We start from the raw sequence: 20,203 nt of genomic DNA on the forward strand, positions 1-20,203 counted from the left end.
CAGTTACTTGTGTCTATATTTGGTAATGTTAGACTAAGGATAAACGTTGTGCTGAACACAAATGTTATCCTGCACAATCCAGCGCTGTTATTCCAGCAGTTCATGGAATCTCTTACAACCATCCAAGACGATGGAGGTTTGATTTTTGGTTTGATCTGTTACCTAAATGACAGCACCACTAACTCGCACGTTGGCAGCCTTTCAGTTCTACAATGCAGAGCCGACCCACATGTTGGAGGTTGCCTCCTCCACAGAGGCTGCCTGATCCGCTGAGATACTCCGGGATTTTTTTTGCAAAAAATAAATTAGATCCTCCTTGAGGCTTTCCCCCAGTCCGCGACAAAATGTAACATGATAGCCCCATACTACGAGCTGACCTGGGCGCCAGTTCTCTCCTGCGGCGCTCGATGCTGCGTCGCTGTTGTCTCCTGGCTCGGGTTGGCGACCGCCTGGTTGCCCGGCAACCGGAGGGCAAGCGAGCGGAGTTGACGCAGACTCTGCAGGCCCCAAACCAAAGCTATAGGATCTTTGCCCCAAACGGACCAGCTTCGTGGAACAGCGACAGAAGCAAAGAAGGGACGACGTTTGTGTGTTATTTTATCCCCCCCCCAGGGTGAGGACCCGTTGGACTTCGGGGAGGGTGAGCGATGTCTGTGAGCGGAGGCCAGGCCGTTAACGGCCGCCACAGCAGCTCCCTGGAGCCTCGCGATTTCTACCAACTGAAGCAACGCGCGGCCGAGTATTACCGGAGCAACGCGGTGCCGCAGAGGATGCAGCAAGTGCTCAACACCATGTTCTACGAGAAACCCGACGATATGTACGGCCATCTGGTATGTCGCAGAAAGGGTAGGGAGGGAAGATGCAAACTTTTTCAAATGCAAAATACTATATATGCTCCATAAAAAAAACCCGAAATAAAATAAACCAGAGAATACTCAGCAGGCCAGGTTGTATCCACATTTGTCCTACTTGCAGTTTGTTCCCTCCTTCTGAACTTGATAGTGTACATCCCAAAAGTCTGGGTACGGCTTGGCAAAGGTCAGGTTTAATGCACCCTCTGGCTGAAAGCGTGCAGTCTCTCAGCATGTATAGATTATTGGTAAGATTCCTGAAGTATGTTAAATCAAGATCTTTGATAACTGGAGACAGAAGAGATTGCAGCTGTTGGCATCTGAAGCCGCAGACCATCTGGTCTGTTGGAGGAAGGCAGTGAGTCCAGAGGATGGGGTGGGGGAAGAAAAGCAAAGGAATTGTTGACATTTGGGGGTGAAACCCAGCATCAGGACCAGAGTGGAGAGGGAAGATAATCAGAAAAAAATAGGATTGGGGAAGTGGTTGTGAGAGGAGCCAGTTAGGCTGATTGCATTCTATGATGACCCATTGGCAGGTTAGTGTTATGGGCCTGTTCCACTTAGGCGATTTTTCAGGCGACTCAAATCATAGCAGGTCGCTGAAAAATCGGCGACTGGAACGGCGACTGTCAGAGTGGAACACACACACACATACGCACATTGCTTCCTTCACCAGCCAGTTATGCAGGCAGGGAACAGGGCAAGCGGGGGGAGCACTGTCTGAGTGAAATTCACACGGTGCAAAGCCAATGTGATACAGACACACACCACGATGAACAGGAAGGCTGGCGCTGTAATATAGTTGGTGAAAGCACAGTGCACGGGAAGGGTCACTTAAGTCTGAATTTTCTTAACTTTTAAGAAGCCAGAGATACACGGCTGCGAAGCTCGGCGAACATTAACATTACTGGTCGGTTATCCTTGATTCTGAAACTGCTGTTTATGGGTTTTTTTCCCAATGAGCCAATGAAATTCACCGGTCACCAACGGCAACAACCTACGACCTCCTAGCGACCCACTACCACTGCAATTACTTCACGAGAATTTTCGCTACTTTCCATGGCGTAAAAATTCTGGTCGCCACTAATTTTTCACCATGTTGAAAAATTAGCGGCGACCAGAATGCCGTGAGTCTGAGGGCACTACTCACGACCATGAAGGCGACTCCCCAACAACCACCCGCGAACATGTGGCGACAGCATAGTCTCCTGTAGTTGCCTAAAAAGTCGCCTAAGTGGGGCAGACCCATAAGGCAGAGCCCTCACTGTAATGAAGATTGACTCAAAATGCTGGAGTAACTCAGACTAAGTCTGAGGAAGGGTCCCATCCCGAAACATCACCCATTCCTTCTCTTCAGAAATGCTGCCTGTCCCGCTGAGTTACTCCAGCATTTTGTGTATATCTTTGGTGTAAACCAGCATCTACAGTTCCTTCCTACAACCTCCCTGTAACCATTGTGTGTCCTAATAATCAGCCTTGAACTTAAGTCTGAATGTTAAACATTGGCAAGAAGAAGCCCTTCAAAATGAATATACAAGAGTTCAGAAGCATGAAAAACTGATTTTATATCCATTATATATTGCTAAGCGCTGAAGGCAAGATCTTCTTCAGCATAGTAGCGAGGCGGCTAACCAACTTCCTATCCTGCAATGGCTACATCGACAGATCAGTGCAAAAGGGAGGCTTAACTGGAGTGTCCCAGCACACGGGAGTGGTGACCCAGCTCATCAGAGAAGCCAGGGAGAACAAGGGAGACCTGACAGTGCTCTGGCTTAACCTGGCCAACGCCTACGGCTCCATCCCACACAAGCTGATCCAGACAGTCATGGCCAAGCATCATGTGCCGGGCAAAGTGGCAGATCTCAGCCTGGACTATTACAACCAGTTCAGCATGAGAGTCTCGGCAGGGTCAGTAACATCAGAGTGACAGAGACTGGAGGTTGGGATCATCACAGGCTGTACCATCTCTGTGATCCTTTGTGCCTTGGCGATGAATATGATCGTCAAATCTGCTGAGTCAGAGTGCCGGGGCCCTCGGACCAAGTCAGCAGTGCGCCAACTACCAATCAGAGCCTTCATGGACGACCTGACTATCACCACTGAGTTAGTGCCAGGAGGCAGGTGGATCCTGCAGGGGTTGGAGAAACTGATTGGATGGGCAAGGATGAGGTTTAAGCCAGGAAAATCAAGGTAACTGGTGCTGAAGAAGGGCAAAGTCATGGACAGGTTCTGCTTTAATATCGAAGGGACACCAATCCCAACTGTCTCCGAAAGGCCAGTGAAGTCTTGGCAAGGTGTTTAACAGCAGCCTGACGGATAGAGCATCAGTCCAGGCAACCTGTGAAGAGCTGGAGAGCTGGTTGAGAGCGGTGAACCGGTCGGGGCTTCCCGGCAAGTTCAAGGCATGGATTTACCAGTATGGTATCCTGCCAAGGATACTCTGGCCACTGCTTGTCTACGAAGTCCCAATCTCCATCGTAGAGAGATTGGAGAAGAAAGTCAGCAGCTTCCTCAGGAGCTGGCTGGGACTGCCCAGTGTTAGCATACGGAAATAACACCAAGCTTCAGCTGCCTCTGAAGTCCCTGGAGGAGGTGTTTAAGGTGACTCAGGCCAGAGAGGTGATGCTGTACAGGGATTCCAGCAACCCCAAGGTGGCTCAGGCAGGGGTGGAGGTGAAAACTGGGAGGAAGTGGAGAGCCGGCGAAACCGTGCTGCAAGCAGAGTCTCTGATTCGCCACAGAGTCCTGGTGGGAGCAGTGACTCGGGGAGGAGCTGGTCTGGGTACCTTCCCAACTCCCCAGTTTGACAAGGCCAAGGGGAAGGAGAGGCACAGCTGGTTCAGGAGGAAGTCAGGGCAGCGGTGGAGGAGGAGAGGTCTACCAAAGCGGTTGGCTTGAGGCAGCATGGGGCCTGGACAAGATGGGAGCAGGTTGAGCCCTGGCAGGCTGAACTGCAACGTATCAAGTTCCTGGTCCAGGCAGTGTACGATGTCCTGCCCAGACCATCGAACCTCTTCATCCGGGGCAAAGCGGAATCTCCGGATTGCCTGCAATGCACAGCCAAGGGGACGTTGGAACACATCCTGAGCTGCTGCCCAAAGGCTCTTGGGCAGTGCCGGTACACCTGGCATCATGACCAGGTTCAAGAGAGATTCAAGATTCAAGAGACATTTATTGAGAGATTCAAGATTCTAGAGACATTTATTGTCACATGCACCAATAGGCACAGTGAAATTTGGGTCACCATATAGCCAAACTAATAAAAAAGAACACAACACACCACAGACTTTAACATAAACATCCCCACACAGTGGGATCAAAGTTTCCAACTGTGAGGGAAGGCAACAAAGTTCAGTCATCCTCCTCTTTGTTGTTCATCCGTGGTCAGGGCCTCCCGAGCCTCCCCGCAGTCGCCATTACGGGCGACCCGATGTTGAGGCCCGCTCGCCGGGATGATGGAACTCCGACGTTGTAATGGAAGAACATTCTCAGCGGCTTGGACTTCCGAATCGGCCACTTCTTACCGGAGATCGCGGCTCCCGAAGTCCACAGGCCTAGCTGGGTGGAGATTCATGCTGGCGGCCCTCAGCAAAGGGAACCCAGGACTCCGCGATGTTGAAGTCAACGCCGCCCGCCGCTGGGAGCTACGCAAATCACAGCTCCACGATGTTGAAGCTGCCGGCTCAACACTCCGGAGCTTCAAACGCCGATTCCAGGTAAGGCATCGCCCGCTCCACGATGGTAAATCAGTGCTTTGTCGCTGATGAAGCTCTGGCCGGTCTCCAGCAGGAAAGGCTGTGCCAATCCAGTTGGTGGGGGGGGGGGGGGGGGGCGAAGTTGCGATTCGAAGAATAGTCCCATCCTCGCCAGGAAGTGACTGGGAAACGGTTTCCCCCTTACCCACCTCCCCCACATAAAAATACTAAGAAATACTAAAAACCTGGGTGAGGGTGTCTGATGTTGAAAGACCCAAAACACCCAATGACCCCAGGTTACATCACTGATGATGTGTTCAGGAGCATCAATAGATGTATTTTTTATCAATCAATGCAGTTTTAATGGTAGTTCAACTTTTCTGTTTGTTTTAAAAGCTAGCTATACTCTTTTACCTATTTTGAGAGCATTTCATCTCAAATCAAGTTGGAATTCACTAGAGTAAGGACAGCATTACCCTCTTGTATTTTCTTGTCCATTCCCTCAAGCTCTCCCTCTTGTTTATGCAGAGTTATAATGTGGTGCTAGGAGTACACACTAATTTCCCATTTGGTCACCCAGATTTGATAATATGGTGCAGCATATATTCGATTTCCAGATGATGCTATCAGGAGTGCTATTACCTCTGAGAATTACTGCAACATTTTCAGAAATACTTGAAAGAGCAGTTGAAGGCCATCCCATTTGATGGCAAATAACACACAACTAACAAAGACATTGTACAGGAGTGGCAGCCACGAACGATCATAGTCTCACACCTCCATAAAATCAATAACTTTTTTTGTCTAATCCTATATAGGCTTTGGATACTTACACTTTGTTAATTTATGACACCAAGTTGGAAATCAAAATAACCAACATCTTCCTGACTCAGTAGTTTTTGCGCTTACCTGAATCCCTCTTCCCACAAGTCAAGATCACACCTGCAGCTTTCAGCCCTGAGGAAATGCATGCCTCATATGGAATATTATTTAGCAGCCTCAGACGGGGAATTATTAAATGTTAGTGGAACTGTAGGTGTTCTCCAAGACTAATCTTACTTCACCTTTGGTACCAACTAGTGTAGCCCTTTGGAATTCAGTCAGGATGCAAGCTACATGTCACGTTACTATTGGGAGTTCAATGTGGAGTCTAATTCCTTTCATTAACCAGATTTTTAAGACCTTAAATCTGTTATATTGTCAACATATTACCAAATATTGATGCAATATCTTTACCAGTGATCGCAGGTCACAGTAATACAGCTAGATGCAGGTCACAGTAATACAGCTAGATGCAGGAAGATTGTTCCCGATGTTAGAGAAGTCCAGAACAAGGGGTCACAGTTTAAGGATAAGGGGAAAGTCTTTTAGGACCGAGATGAGAAAAACATTTTTCACACAGAGAGTGGTGAATCTGTGGAATTCTCTGCCACAGAAGGTAGTTGAGGGCAGTTCATTGGCTATATTTAAGAGGGAGTTAGATGTGGCCCTTGTGGCAAAAGGGATCAGGGGGTATGGAGAGAAGGCAGGTACAGGATACAGCCATGATCATATTGAATGGCAGTGCAGGCTCGAAGGGCCGAATGGCCTACTCCTGAGCCTATTTTCTATGTTTCTAATACTCTAAAACATGAAAATGTTTTCACATATCTGTTGGAGATCACAAATTTGACACTGGATTTGTTGACTATAATTTACAGTAGGTTTGGACAATAGTAAAGCAATTTAAAACAATTAATGTGAGTGGCAAAAATGATTTTGTGTTGGTGTGGTGATGGGTGATGGGAAAGGAGTATTTCACATTAAAAGCTGCAGCTGTTCCAGCATGAGACTTTGAACAATCTGAAACATTTACCTGAGAATCGAAGGTTGGAACAAAAGGAGCAAAGGAGGGGTCCAGACTTGTGAATGTTCACAATTCTTTGATCTCAATATATATGTACTAATGTGGATATTGTATGAAGAACAACTCCCAAGCATGAATTGGTGTTGATAAAGAGAAATTAGATTGTTGTTTTGGGAAGGGAGCATTGTGATACTTCTATTAAGATAATTGTGTCATTTATAATATTTGTTGTTCAGCCTGGAATTTAATTGAAAATGCTTTTTTGTTGGAAGAAATAATTCTGGTTATATTCCCCAATTTGATTTTGTTATAATTACAAATTTTTAATGTTATGAATTGTTTGAAATTTGTTTTTAAATTGGTCCGTTCACGCATTCCATTTGTTAATTTATTGGAGAAAGACCAATTACAAAAACAGTTGACTGTGCTAATCTGCAAATAATTCAGTGTAGTGCTTTAAATAAGCACCATTGGTATCAACCAGCCATTTCACAATGACAGCACAAACATTTTGAAATGCCACAGTCTATATAATTAGTTCCACAATTTCTAACATTGAACTATGGTTCACTCTTACAAAAATGTAACAATTCTTACAGTTGAAATGATTAATATTTTAAAAGATATTAAAATTACCTTTGGTTAATGCAGAGATAACCTGTGTATTTAATTATCGGCATGACTAAGATTAGCAAAGGTTTTTCTATTTTGGACTGGTAGATCTAAAAACATATTTTTTATTTTTTTATATATATATATATAGGCAAACTATTTTGCTAGCTTTGCAAAGCCAGCTGCAATTAGCAGAATTATTGGAAGAGAAATACTGGATACAAATGGCCAATCAACAATAAAGGTGGAGGTATTATGTACTATAAAGAATTTTGAGAAGGTATCAATATTTATTTTCATTTGGATGTTCTAAATTTATCTGTGATAATGATATATCACTGATATACACGATTGCTTGTAATATGTTTTTATATAGAATATCAACAAAGATTACTTTGTGAACTTTCATAATATTGTGCGATCTTCATAGCTCAGGATTGGAGTGTGTTTTTTAATGATCCTTTATCCATGAAATTTGCTCCCATTTCACAATTCATTTTGACATAGATTATCTCAAACTGCGTCAACGCGTCTCTGATTTAAAGAGGGCAACATGACTGAAATGTTCATTCCTGATCCTAACACAGCATTACCAAGTACATGGACAGTTACCATTCAAGGACAGCATTTAACATCCTCAGTCAATATACTCCACAGTGCCCAAACACAACCACAGCATATAGCATGGCAGAGGCCTCAGTGTATCTATGTCTATCTCCCTGTAGCATAACTCCCTGATACTTTTCTTCATGCACCCCCATACAGTCTCCCTGTCCTGACATGAAATAGGTCTCCAATGTCACTCTGCAACCACTTTTGTCTATTAATTTGTCATATCCAGCCCAGCATACCAGGGCTGGTGGCAGGGTGATTGTATGATCTCTAATGCCTAAACCCACCATAATAGAATATAGCTCTGATAGTTGTTCTCCAACCCCTCTCTCAATCAAGTTCCAATGACTCACCTTTCTCCAATGCAGAACCAGGCCATAAATGATCCTCTGACCACTATCAACACAGTATAGGCTTGAATGCTTTTTATTCACATTCTCAAAAAGTACAGGTCTTTAATGCTGCACTCTCTTTTCCCTCTATAGCAAGCACTGGGGCTGATGCCTTCACCACCCTGCTCCCTCCGACTACCAATAGGCGTTTCACTTGAACTTCAGCCACAGATTTTGTAACTTCAAGTATATGCAATATATATGGAGATTTTTACTTTGAGATATTTATTGTTGAAGACAATTTGACAAATTTTATGAGTACATTTAATATTTCTCCTTTTAATGTTGGGAGGGCATGTTGCAGTTATATAAGACGTTGGTGAGGTTTCAATGAGAGGATTGCTTTCACTTCTGGGCACCGTTTTATAGGAAAGATGTTGGAAAGGGTACTGAAAAGATAAGTTTTACGAGGATGTTGCCAGGACTCAAGGGTCTGAGCTATAGGGAGAGGTTGAGCAGGCTGGGACACCATTCCTTGGAGCGCAGGAGGATGAGAGGTGATCTTATATAGGTGTATTAAATCATGAAAGGAATAGACAAGGTAGATGCACAGAGTCTTTGCCCTGAGTAGGGGAGTTGAGAACCAGAGGACATAGGTTTCTGGTGAAGGGGAAAAGATTTAACAGGAATCTGAGGGATAACTTTTTCAAACAAAGGGTGATGGGTGTATGAAACGAGCTGCCAGAAGAGGTAGTTGAGGCAGGGTCCATCGCAACATTTAAGAAACATTTAGACAGGAACATGGATAGGAGGGATATGGGTCAAACGCAGACAGATGGGATTGGTGTAGATGGGACATGTTGGTTGGTGTTGGGCTGAAGAGCTTGTTTCCACGCTATGACTCTATGACTCTAATCACTGTACAGGGTGGGCGGCGCGACTGACGTCGCAGCGGCCTCTGCAGTCTGTCTGTGTTTTTTGTTATTTTTTTGTCCCGTTGAGGGTATAGTTTGTAGTGGGCTTTTAAATGTGTATGTGTGGGGGGTGGGGGGTGGGGAGGGGAAACTTTTAAATCCCTTCCCTGCACGGGGACCCGACCTTTTCCTTGTCGGGTCTCCGTTGCCGTTGGGGCCTAGCACCGTGGAGCGGCCTCCAACCGGAACGACCTGGGGGCTCAAGTCACGGAGCTGGCGGAGCTGCGGACCTACCATCGTGAAGCTGGCCGGCTTCGGAGCGTGGAGAGCTGCGGTGGCGCACTGCTGCAACCCGACTCCGGTGGATGGTGACACCGGGAGCTCGCGGGTCCCCGGTGGGAGACTGCTTTGCGGGGCACCGGCAACGGCGACTTCTCCCGCTCGAATTGCGGGGTTGAGAGTGACCTGGAGCGAGGCCTTACATCGCCCGGCGCAGCTCAAGTGGCCGCGGGCTTGCTAGCGCCCGCCGGGGGCTCCAACATCAATACCCGGAGCAGGGCCTTACATCGCCCGGCGTGGCTTTAAATGGCCGCGGACTTGCTAGCGCCCAGCCGGGGGCTTTGGCTTTGACTTTGACATCGGGAGAAGAACGGAGAGCAGGGGAGAGAAAAGACTGCCTTCCATCACAGTGAGGAGGAGATTCACTGTGATGGATGTTTGTGTAAAATGTGTTGGTGTGTGTCTTGGTTCTTTCCTTGTATGGCTGCAGAAACCAAATTTCGTTTGAACCTCATGTGAGGTTCAAATGACAAATAAATGGTATTGGTATTGGTATTGGTATTGCAAGTTGGGCTGAAGAGCTTGTTTCCACGCTATGACTATGACTCTAATCACTGTTTTTCTTGTTCTCAACCTAGACACTTTCTCGCTCTCTATTTCTTTTGCTAATTTTATTTAACTTTAAATTCATTCACTTTTATATTTTTGCTCAGTTTTCACATTCTTTATTTTGCAATCCCCCATTGACAATTCGGAGTTCGTGCAACTTGAAAACCAGTTATACAACATAAAGAAAAACCTGCATATGTTCATCATCTTTGACAACCTCATGACATCGTAGAATGCTATATAATCAATTATGTACTTTTGTGGTGGGATTGTTGACAGTGCAATTCAACTTACCATTTGCTCTCAAAGATTCTATATTGCAAAGTAATACCTAACACTTCAACCTGTATTAATGGAATAAAAGAGTATGTGCAGAACATTTTGAAACATCAAGGCATAAACCATATGATTTTAGAAGAAAAGCTGTTTTGTAAAAATACCCTGTGTTATTCTTGAATGTTGATGAGATGAATGGCTTGAATGTTATCCTTGGTCACCAGACCTAGACTTGCAATATAGTTGCTACTCTCTTATAGCGCTTTCTCACGGGGCGACTTGACGCAAGAGTTAACCAGAGTTGAACATCGTGGGAACCTCTTGCGATAACCGTACGGCATTCGTTGACCACCGTGGACCACCGTGGCGCTAACGGCAGGTACTCGTGTAACTTGGTGACTCGGGAGAAAATTCAAACAAGCTTGAATTTCTCCAAGAGTGACTTGTACACTTGTGGTTGAACATTGCAACATTATATGAACGTAGTGGCCAGTGCGATATCCGTATTGACTCTTGCGTGTACCGTGGGAACTCCTGCGAACGGTGAACCCGGAAGCTGGACAGAGGAGACAGAAGGTGAGTAAAAATTGTCTTCTGTGGGATTGAATTAAAAAAATAAAGATTTGCATCCGCATATCAGATTCAGATTCAGATTCAGAAAACTTTATTGTCTGTCGTAACAGAAAATCTTCTTTGACGTGGCTCGACATACAACCAGGACAATGTACTAATAAGCAGTCATACAACACAGATTTCTGCGAGCACACACAGTGTGTATAGATCTTAAAAGCAAGTATAAAGATTAGAAACTATAAAAATAGACAAGATAAAAGTTGTGGATACGTGTAAAGTAACAGTGCGTCAGGGTTAATTTGTCCCTTGTTCATTTTTTATTTAAGCTGTTTATGGCAACGGGTATGAATGATTTTTTGTGGATGTTTTTCTTGGATAGGGGGACTTTATATCGGCGGCCTGATCAACTTATTCATGAGTTATGTTAATGAGATTCAAGAAAATTCAAGAAAATAACTATAATCTTTAAAAGGGACTTTACTGAAAGGTCCCGCATTTTTATGGTCCGTGATAAATTTTTCACATGTACTTCTTTGAGAGATACAGCTCGGAGTCCTCGCCGACTAGCGATCGATGCCTTTCCGAAGCAGGGTCCGGAACGCTACCAATCAATGTTCTCCAGAGACCCGTGTAAAGGAGTGAACTGCACATGCTGGTTTAAACCGAAGACAGACACAAAAAGCTGGAGTAACTCAGCGAGTCAAGCAGCATCTCTGGAGAAAAATAGGTGATGTTTCGGGACGAGACACATCTTCAGACTCAATTCCGATTAGGATGTCTGAAGAAGAGTTCCGATTCGAATCGCCACCTATTCTTTTTCTCCAGAGATGCTGCCTGACCCGCTGACTTACTCCAGCTTTTTATGTTTTTCTTCCCAGATCTGACTTACCTGCTGAGTTACACCAACATTTTGTGTCCTTTTGTGCGTATTAACCAGCATCTGCAGTTCCTTTAGACATTACCTAACTTCAGATTTTAGAGATATAGTGCGGAAACAGGCCCTTCGGCCCACCGAGTCCGCGCCGACCACCTATTCTTATACACTCCAGGGACAATTTTACAATGTTACCGAAGCCGATTAACTTACAAACCTGTAATCTCTGGAGTGTGAGAGGAAACCGGTGCACCCATGGTCAGGATCGAACCCCGGTCTCTGGGGCTGTGAGGCAGCAACTCTACCACTGTGCCGCATGTAGTCAGATTTAATAAATTGCTGGTGTTGCTTCCAAAGACAGAGGCACTGATAATATTAGATCAGAATTGCATCTTTCCGCTAATAGAGTCAATTATTAGTCAATTAATAATAGAATCAATTATTGTTGGTGACATTTCACCTACGAATATCAGACTATTTTCGCAGAGGTAAGGGCCAATTAGGCATAGCAAAAGGTATGAACACTTTAAAAAAAAAAATTCCGACTATTTTGTCAAATGCAAATACAGGGAGAATGATCAAAGTGCACACATGGCTCACTCTGTTAGAAGCGTTCTGAGTTTAAATGTTCCGTGTATTCCTTCTTAAAGTGTAAATTTTTGTGTGGCCAGGGGTGCGATTGAGAACAGCTGGGAAAGGGCGGAGGGGGCGTCACGAATAACAGCGTTTCCCTGGCCATATTATCGCCCATTCCCCAACCGTAACATTAATCAAGCTCTGTCTAACTCCGCCTTCACACCATCCCCCTGTGACATGGGTTAGTCATCGCTGGGCGGGCTGTGGGCCGAATGGCCTGCCAACGGGAGTCAGAGACTTGACACTGAGATCCATTGTGCAGGAAGGAACTGCGGATGCTGGTTTTTACCGAAGATAGACACAAACGCCACCTGTTCATTTTCTCCAGATATGTTGCCTGACCCATTGAGTTACTCCAACATTTTGTGTCTGTGTTCACTATGAACATTGAATTATTTAATTTTAGGTAACTTACACTCTCTCTCTCTCTCTCCCCCGCCCACCCCCTCCTGCCCCCCCCCCCCTCCCCCATGCAGTAAATGTCGTTTAACCAGTCCAAGGTTTGCAACGATGGTTCCCTCTTGGGATCACACTATCCCTAGCCAACAATTGGCCTATCAGGGAACCAAATATAGACATAAAGTGCTGGAGTGACTCAGTGGGTCAGGCATCATCTCTGGAGGAAAGGGTTAGGCGACATTTCGGGTCGGGACCCCTCTTCAAAATACCCTGCTGAGGTCATCTGTTGTTGGCCCTGATTTGTCCCGGTCTTTTCTTGCTTCCAGTTCCCCCCTACAATCATCCCGAAGAAGTGTCCCGACCAAAAATGGAATCTATTCCTTTTCTCCAGAGATGCTGCTTGGCCCGCTGAGTTACTCCAGCATTTTGTGTCTAACTTGCTGATTCAGACAGTTTTTGATTATCAAGGATTCTGCGCTGACTCTTTACTCTGAAACACACGTTGGAAATTTAAACTTGGGCGCAACTAACATCGTCTAACTACCGTGGGAACTCTTTAACTCAGCGGGCAGGCAGCAGTTGATTGTTGCTCCCTTCAGTTTCCCAGGGGGTCGGGACGGGACTGGAGTTGGGAGGGAAAGGTGGGGGAGTCGAGGGAGAGGAGAGGGAGACAGATGGGGGTGTCTTCATTTACTGGCGGCAGGTGTCTGTCACTGAAACAGGCAGGTGAGATTTCACATCCACCTTGTGTGTGCCTCTCTCTCTCTCCCTCCCTCCCTCTCACACAGGCTGAGAGACTCTGCCTCTGTGAGTGTACGTCTCTTTCTCCCCCTCTTCCACACACAGTAAGACCGAGGTACTGTGCTCAGTCCATCTGTGTCTCCCACATACACAGTAAAACTCTGCTTTGTGTGTGTATATACGTCTCCCCTCATTTCTCTCTCTCCCCCCCACCCCTCTCTTTCTCCCCCTCCCCACCTCTCTCTTTCTCCCCCTCCCCCACCTCTCTCTTTCTCCCCCTCCCCCACCTCTCTCTTTCTCCCCCCACACACAATAAGACCGATGTATTCTGCTTAGTCTCTCTTCGCTCCCACACACACAGATAGACCAAGGTCATGTGCGCTCTTTCTCTTCCGCCAGTCATCCCGAAGTACATCACACTGCCTCTGTGCCTCTCTCTCTGTCTCTCTCCCCCTCTCTCCTAAGTAATGTGGCATCTTCCTGCAGTAAAGTCACGGCATTAGTGCAGGCATGTCTCCAAATGAGTCAATTCAACCAAGGGAGGATATTTATAGTGTGTGAAAAAAAAAGTGACATCATTTGTGCCATGTGATGATTTAACTACACTTCACAGTTCACAATGTTCATTCAAGATTTAACGGGAAAGCTCGGGAGACGGACAAGTCACTCGCACAAATAACAGAAATGCCGAGTACCGTGGGAACTCTTTATCTACCCCCCCGTTATATCGTGTGATATCGTGCTAGACCACGACCACTTCACTCTGGTTACATCTTGCGTCAAGTCGCCCCGTGAGAAAGCGCTATTAATACACTTTTTCGAGTACACATTAACATTTGAATTTGTACAAGTGTATTTTGGAAGCAGGATACAAATCACTGCTACTACCATATTGGTTATTTGGTGCAACCAACCAACTTCAATGCATTTATTCTTTCCCTTAAACACTTGCCAATTTAGAGTCATAATTGCAAGTAATTTAACACATATCACAGTTTTTTGTGAAAAAAACATAGTTCTTTTGCCAAGTCATCAGGTGCCTAGTGAAACAAAGCATTCCCTATCAAATTAATTATTATATTTATCAACTGGTTTGGTTTCCTGTGGTCAGTGTATAGCCATTTTCCACTTTGACGCTTATAAATTGTAGTCTCTATAGTAAATAATTATCACCAAAACATGGCAGCTGTAATTTCTTTCACAAGGTTTTCAGGTGTACATCTGAAAAGATTTGAGTACGTATCTTATCATTATTGTTAACAATAACATGAAAAAAACTAGATAAAGCAGAATCCTGGACTGTGAAATTATTTTCAAGTGCTTAGTTTATATATCATTTTGTAACTGTAACCCTAAATCAGCACCCTTTCAAATTAATTGAAAATGCATTTCCATACAGTAAGCTGTATACACAAATACAAACAATATTTTTTTGCACATTCATGGCTATTATATTAAGAGAAAGTCATTTTCTGGTTTTTTTTAAAGTTGGGGATTTCAAGGGTAGGTACAATGGCGAGCAATCGATTTGATTATTTTTTTCTGAAATTGCTTCCAGCAAAATCCTGACCAACTACTTTATGACATGCACCTCTAAGAAGCTGTACAAGAACAAGTCTAGAGGAAAGTGCATGTAGAAGATTAACTGCAGCAAAACAGGAAAGGCACTCTGCCTTTTGCCAAATACTCATCAATTCTAGTGTCACGGTTCCATTCACACAGCATTAATTAATACCTCGAGAATTGCATTCATTAACTTTTAAAAATGGTATAATGTACATATTATTGCACTTAAATTCACACTGCCCCTTTGAACCATTTACACGAATGAATTAACTAGAAGTCACTAGAAGCGAATGAATTAACAGAAGTTACTTCCCTAAATCTTACTTTTCTGCCAATTTTCCTAATTATTTTCCCCATCTTTGCTTAGCCCTTAAATTACACAGGATGTAGACTGGTTATATAGGATGTGATTGGTCATAAAAGTGACAGATGGATGTACTTGGTGGGGAAAAACAAAACTATCCTGCTTGGTAGGAAGAAAGAAAAAATAATTTGTTTTTAATTGACAAACTAGTATATGTTGCTCTAAGGAAAAACTTGAGATTCTAGTTAACATGATGGGGACAATAGGTTAGCTTGGACGGGACTTGGGATGGCAGGGCTCTCACTTAACTTTTTTTCTCTGTTGCCAGCCGGGCAATCTTAAGGAGGTTTTTAGGTTGCCAAATGACAGTTTAGGTGGTCATTTTAGACGGCTTGCATGATGCGCGCAATAATGTGCTCGGACGAAGTGCGTAGTTACCAGTCGGAATTATGCTCAATGAAGCATTCACATACTATTTCTGCTTCAAATAAAGTCACAAACTAAACATAGTCACCAATCAAGACATGATATATACCACAATGACATGCAGCAAAATTACAATACAGTATCTCATCTCTTTTTACACGTTGCAATGAATGCAATTTCTATTATTTCTTTCCACTTCAAAACAAAAATGTGGTTGGATTATTCAGCGTATGATCAACCTCGGTGAGACCGGCTTGGCGATCGTTTCGCACAACACCTCCACTAAGTTCGCAATAACCAACCTGATCTCCCAGTGACTCAGCACTGATTCAGCAACCAACCTGATCTCCCAGTTTCTCCAGCATAGACAAAAATGCTGGAGAAACTCAGCGGGTGAGGCAGCATCTATGGAGCGAAGGAAATAGACGGTGTTTCGGGTCGAGACCCTTCTTCAGACTGATGTGGGGGGCAGGAAGAAGAAAGGAAGAGGCGGAGACAGTAGGCTGTGGGAGAGCTGGGAAGGGGAGGGGAAAGAAGGAGAAAACAGGGACTACCTGAAATTGGAGAAGTCAATGTTCATACCGCTGGGGTGTAAACTACCCAAGCAAAATATGAGGTGCTGCTCCTCCAATTTATGGTGGGCCTCACTCTGGCCATGGAGGAGGCCCAGGACAGAAAGGTCGGATTCGAAAAGGGGGAGTTTAAGTGCTGAGCCACTGGGAGATCAGGTTGGTTATTGCGAACTGAGTGGAGGTGTTGGGCGAAGCGATCGCCAAGCCTACGCTTGGTCTCACCGATGAAGAGCAGCTGACACCTAGAGCAGCGAATGCAATAGATCAGGTTGGAGGAGGTGCAGATGAACCTCTGCCGCACCTGGAAAGACTGCTTGTCCTTGGATGGAGTCAAGGGGGGAGGTAAAGCGACAAGTGTAGCATTTCCTGTGGTTGCAAGGGAAAATGTCAGGGTGGGAGGGGACAAATTGACTAGGGAGTTACAGAGGGAGTGGTCCCTGCAGAAAGCTGAAAGGGGAGGAGATGGGAAGATGTGGCCAGTGGTGGGATCCCATTGGAGGTGGCAAAATGTTGGAGGATTATCTGTTGTATGTGACGACTGGTAGGGTGGAAGGGGAGGACAAGGGGGACTCTGCCCTTGCTACGAATGGGGGGATGGGGAGTGTGAGCAGAGTTACGGGTTCCCTCTCCCCCGTTCCCTAAAGAATGTGGACATCTCCAATGCCCTGGTTTGGAAGCCAGTGGTTGGAAATTTAAGGTAACTCTTTTTTACCCAACAACCCTTTTTTGCTTAAGTCCACCCTCCACCACCTCCAGTTTAAATTCCATTTGGAATATTTTTGGAGGACCAGGAAACCAAGAAGCAAGAGTTACTCCAGAGAGTTACTCCAGCTCCAGGGAGTGATTCTGCGTTGGGTTTCAGCGGTGGCGGCGAGGCGGCGACCAGTCAGCAATGGCGGCCAGATCTCCCACAATGCAAAATGAGGGAGAAAGTGCCCGGCGCCGACCAGTGGCCATGGCAGTGCGCATGTGCAGGGTGGCCGATGATGTGCTGGCCGTGGTTGTGCGCAAATGAAGGGGGAGGATATGCAGGCCGTGGCAGTGCGCATGTGCAGGGCAGCCGAGGATGTGCTGGCCGTAGGGGTGAGCATGTGCAAGGCGGCTGGCCATGACGGCGGATGAGGAGCGGCCGGAGAGCGGAGTGACAGAGAGAGACATAGAGGGGGGCCAAGCTGGGCAAAATGACACGGCTTTTAGGTTGCCCGGCGGGACTTTAGGTGGCCATTGGCAACCGGGCAACCGTTAATTTCGAGCCCTGGATGGTCAGATCTTAAGAGGGATGGGGTAGATTTGACATTGAGGATAGTTATGAAGATGTTTGCTGCAATGGTAGGGATGGAACATAACAGAAATGAAGTCTTGTTGCAATACGTACAAGGTTCATTTGAATCATTTTTGGAATGTGGAACCCCTTCCATGGGGAATGGCTGAATAGATTAAAAATAAATAAAACACGAGCAAATTTGTGTGTCTTTCATGATCTGTGGATGTCTCAATGTGTTTTATGCTGGGTTTGCTCTGGATGCTCCTGTTTCTTTGCACATTCCAAAGATGTACAGGTTTATAGATCAATTGGCATCTGTAAATTACCCTTCGTGTGTAGAATACAAAACTGGCATAACATAGAACTAGTGCACGGGTGGGCTGGGTGGGCTGAAGGGTATGTTTCCATGCTGTATCTCTAAACTAAATGAAAGAGTTTCCAGGATGTTTGACAGTTAATTTGAGAGGGTGTTTCTTTTGTCGGATGGTCATCGGTTTAAGGTGAGAGGGAAACATTTAAAACGAAGCTGAGGGTCAACTTTTTTACACAGTGTGTGGTATGTATATGGAATGAACTGCCAAAGGAAGTGTGTGTGACAGGTACAATAACAACATTTAAAAGACATTTAGATAGGTCCATGGATAGGAAAGTTTAATAATATCTTAAAACACATTGGAAAATGTGCATGACATTCAGGAGAGGCTAAATATTATGAAGATAACATTTCAAAATTAATCAGAAATTATTTTAAATTCTTTGAATTTTCAATGATTTACCCAAGGAAATGACAATCTACACATGTAAAATTACATTTTCTGAGCTGGGGAAGTTATTAAGCAGTTATTTAGCTGACTATTAAAAGTTGACTTGCACGTCATGCGATAAAGCTTGCTATTATCAAAGACATTCCACTTAGAAACATAGAAAAATAGGTGCGGGAGTAGGCCATTCGGTCCTTCGAGCCAGCACCGTCATTCAATATGATCATGGTTGATCATCTAAAATCAGTACCCCGTTCCTGCTTTTTCCCCATATTCCTTGATTCCTTTAGCCCTAAGAGCTAAATCTAACTCTCTCTTGAAAACATCCAGTGAATTGGTCTCCACTGCTTCCTGTGGCAGTGAATTCCACAGCTTCACAACTCTCTGGGTGAAAAGGTTTTTCCTCATCTCAGTCCTAAATGGCTTACCCCTTATTCTTAAACTGTGACCCCTGGTTCTGGACTACCCCAACATCGGGGGGAAAAATTCTGCATCAAGCCTATCAATCCTTTAAGAATTTTATATTTTACTCGACCAACAGGGACCCGCTGGGTCCTAGTCACACGGGAGTCCCTCAATGCAACCCATTCCCCAGTGCAATATTCCACCACTGACCTGTTGACCCCACAGGCGGTGTGGTTCCCTAACTCAACCCGTTTCCCAACATAAGATTCCATCCCCAGCAGTGGACTTAAAAAAAATCCAATTGGACTTCCCCTGCTTGCCGCAGCACTTCCAATTGCAATACCAATTCACCTTCCCCCTCCTGTTGAAGCACTTGCTGCCAGGAGCTGGAGTAAGTGTTCTATGATGGCAACATTGTTGCAATTATCGGGTGGAGGACTGATGGTGGATGCACAGAGTGTTCCAGTATTGCAACTTTGTATCAAAGTTTGTTGGAAGCTGGCAGGAAGGATTTTAACAGTAAACATCTTGTTAAAGTTGGCTTTTTAAAATCTTTAAATATCAATATCGTGAAATATAACATCAAATGTGAAGAAACTTGTTACCACAGGAAAAAGCTGAGTAAGATTCTGCAAAAGATTTTGCGCTACCGTGTACTGTTTTGGCATCGCTCCTGAGATCACAGACAGGCAAATAAGTCGAGACTTTTAATAGTATATTCTAGACCAACTGTCACACGGGAGGAGACCTGGTCCCCCAACACAACTCATTCCCCAACGCAATATTGCACCACTAACCCGTAGCCCCCACAGGAGGCGTGGGCCCCCAACTCAACCTTTTACCGAACGTAAGATTCCAGCACTCCCTTGACTCCCCCAGCAGTGGACTAAAAAAAAAATTACAATTGCACTTCCCCAGTTGCAATACCAATTCACCCTCCTCCTCCTGCCTGCCAGGAGCTGGAATGTGTTGTATGATGGCAACATTGTTGCAAATGTTGGGTGGAGGACTGATATCCCACAGGTGAAAAATTGGTGGAAGCACAGAGTGTTCCAGTATTGCAATTTTGTATCGAAGTTTGTTGGAAGATGGCAGGAAGGATTTTAACAGTAAACATCCTGTGAAAGTTGACTTTTTTTAAACCTTGAAATATCAATAACGTGAAATATAACATCAAATGTGAAGAAACTTGATACGAACGACTACGGGAAAAGCTGAGTAAGATCCTGCAAAAATATTTCGCGCTTTGTGTACCGTTTTGGCGTAGCTCCTGAGATCACAGACAGACAAACAAGATGAGACTTTTAATAGTAGACAGACAGACAGACAGACAGATAGATATCTCTATATAATTAAAATTCTTCAATTTGTGCCCACAAAGTTTCACAAAAAGCCAAACGGGTTGCGTTGGGGGAACGGGTGAGTGCTGGAATATTGCATTGGGGGAGCAGATCCAACGGGTCTGCACTTGGTCTAGTGTTTCTATAAAATAGTTGAAATAGTCTGAGAATAGTTAATCTTGACAGATCACTAATTTTAGTACCTTTAACGAGAGTAATTTGCATCGCAGCTAATAATTTCTAGATTTAAATATTTACATGTATAAGCCTGTCCTCCAGCAAGTTGACATCAGTTTCATAGTACAATGAGGACAAG

At 44.8% G+C, this 20,203-nt stretch overlaps 1 protein-coding gene across 2 annotated transcripts in view; it reads left to right on the top strand.

Moving 5' to 3' along the window:
• The first annotated feature begins 536 nt into the window (after positions 1–536).
• eno4 (enolase 4) overlaps positions 537–20,203 on the top strand; it is a 59,867-nt gene continuing 40,200 nt past the window's right edge. The window contains exons 1-2 of one of the 2 annotated variants that reach the window (XM_033033950.1): positions 537–830; positions 7,156–7,284. In XM_033033950.1, the coding sequence (XP_032889841.1) occupies positions 648–830; positions 7,156–7,284 (312 nt within the window). In that variant the 5' untranslated portion in view covers positions 537–647. The remainder of the gene's footprint in view (positions 831–7,155; positions 7,285–20,203) is intronic. The other variant, XM_033033952.1, reaches the window with a different exon arrangement.

The sequence above is a fragment of the Amblyraja radiata genome, chromosome 15 (assembly GCF_010909765.2).
Source record: "Amblyraja radiata isolate CabotCenter1 chromosome 15, sAmbRad1.1.pri, whole genome shotgun sequence".
Taxonomy (NCBI): Eukaryota; Metazoa; Chordata; class Chondrichthyes; order Rajiformes; family Rajidae; genus Amblyraja; species Amblyraja radiata.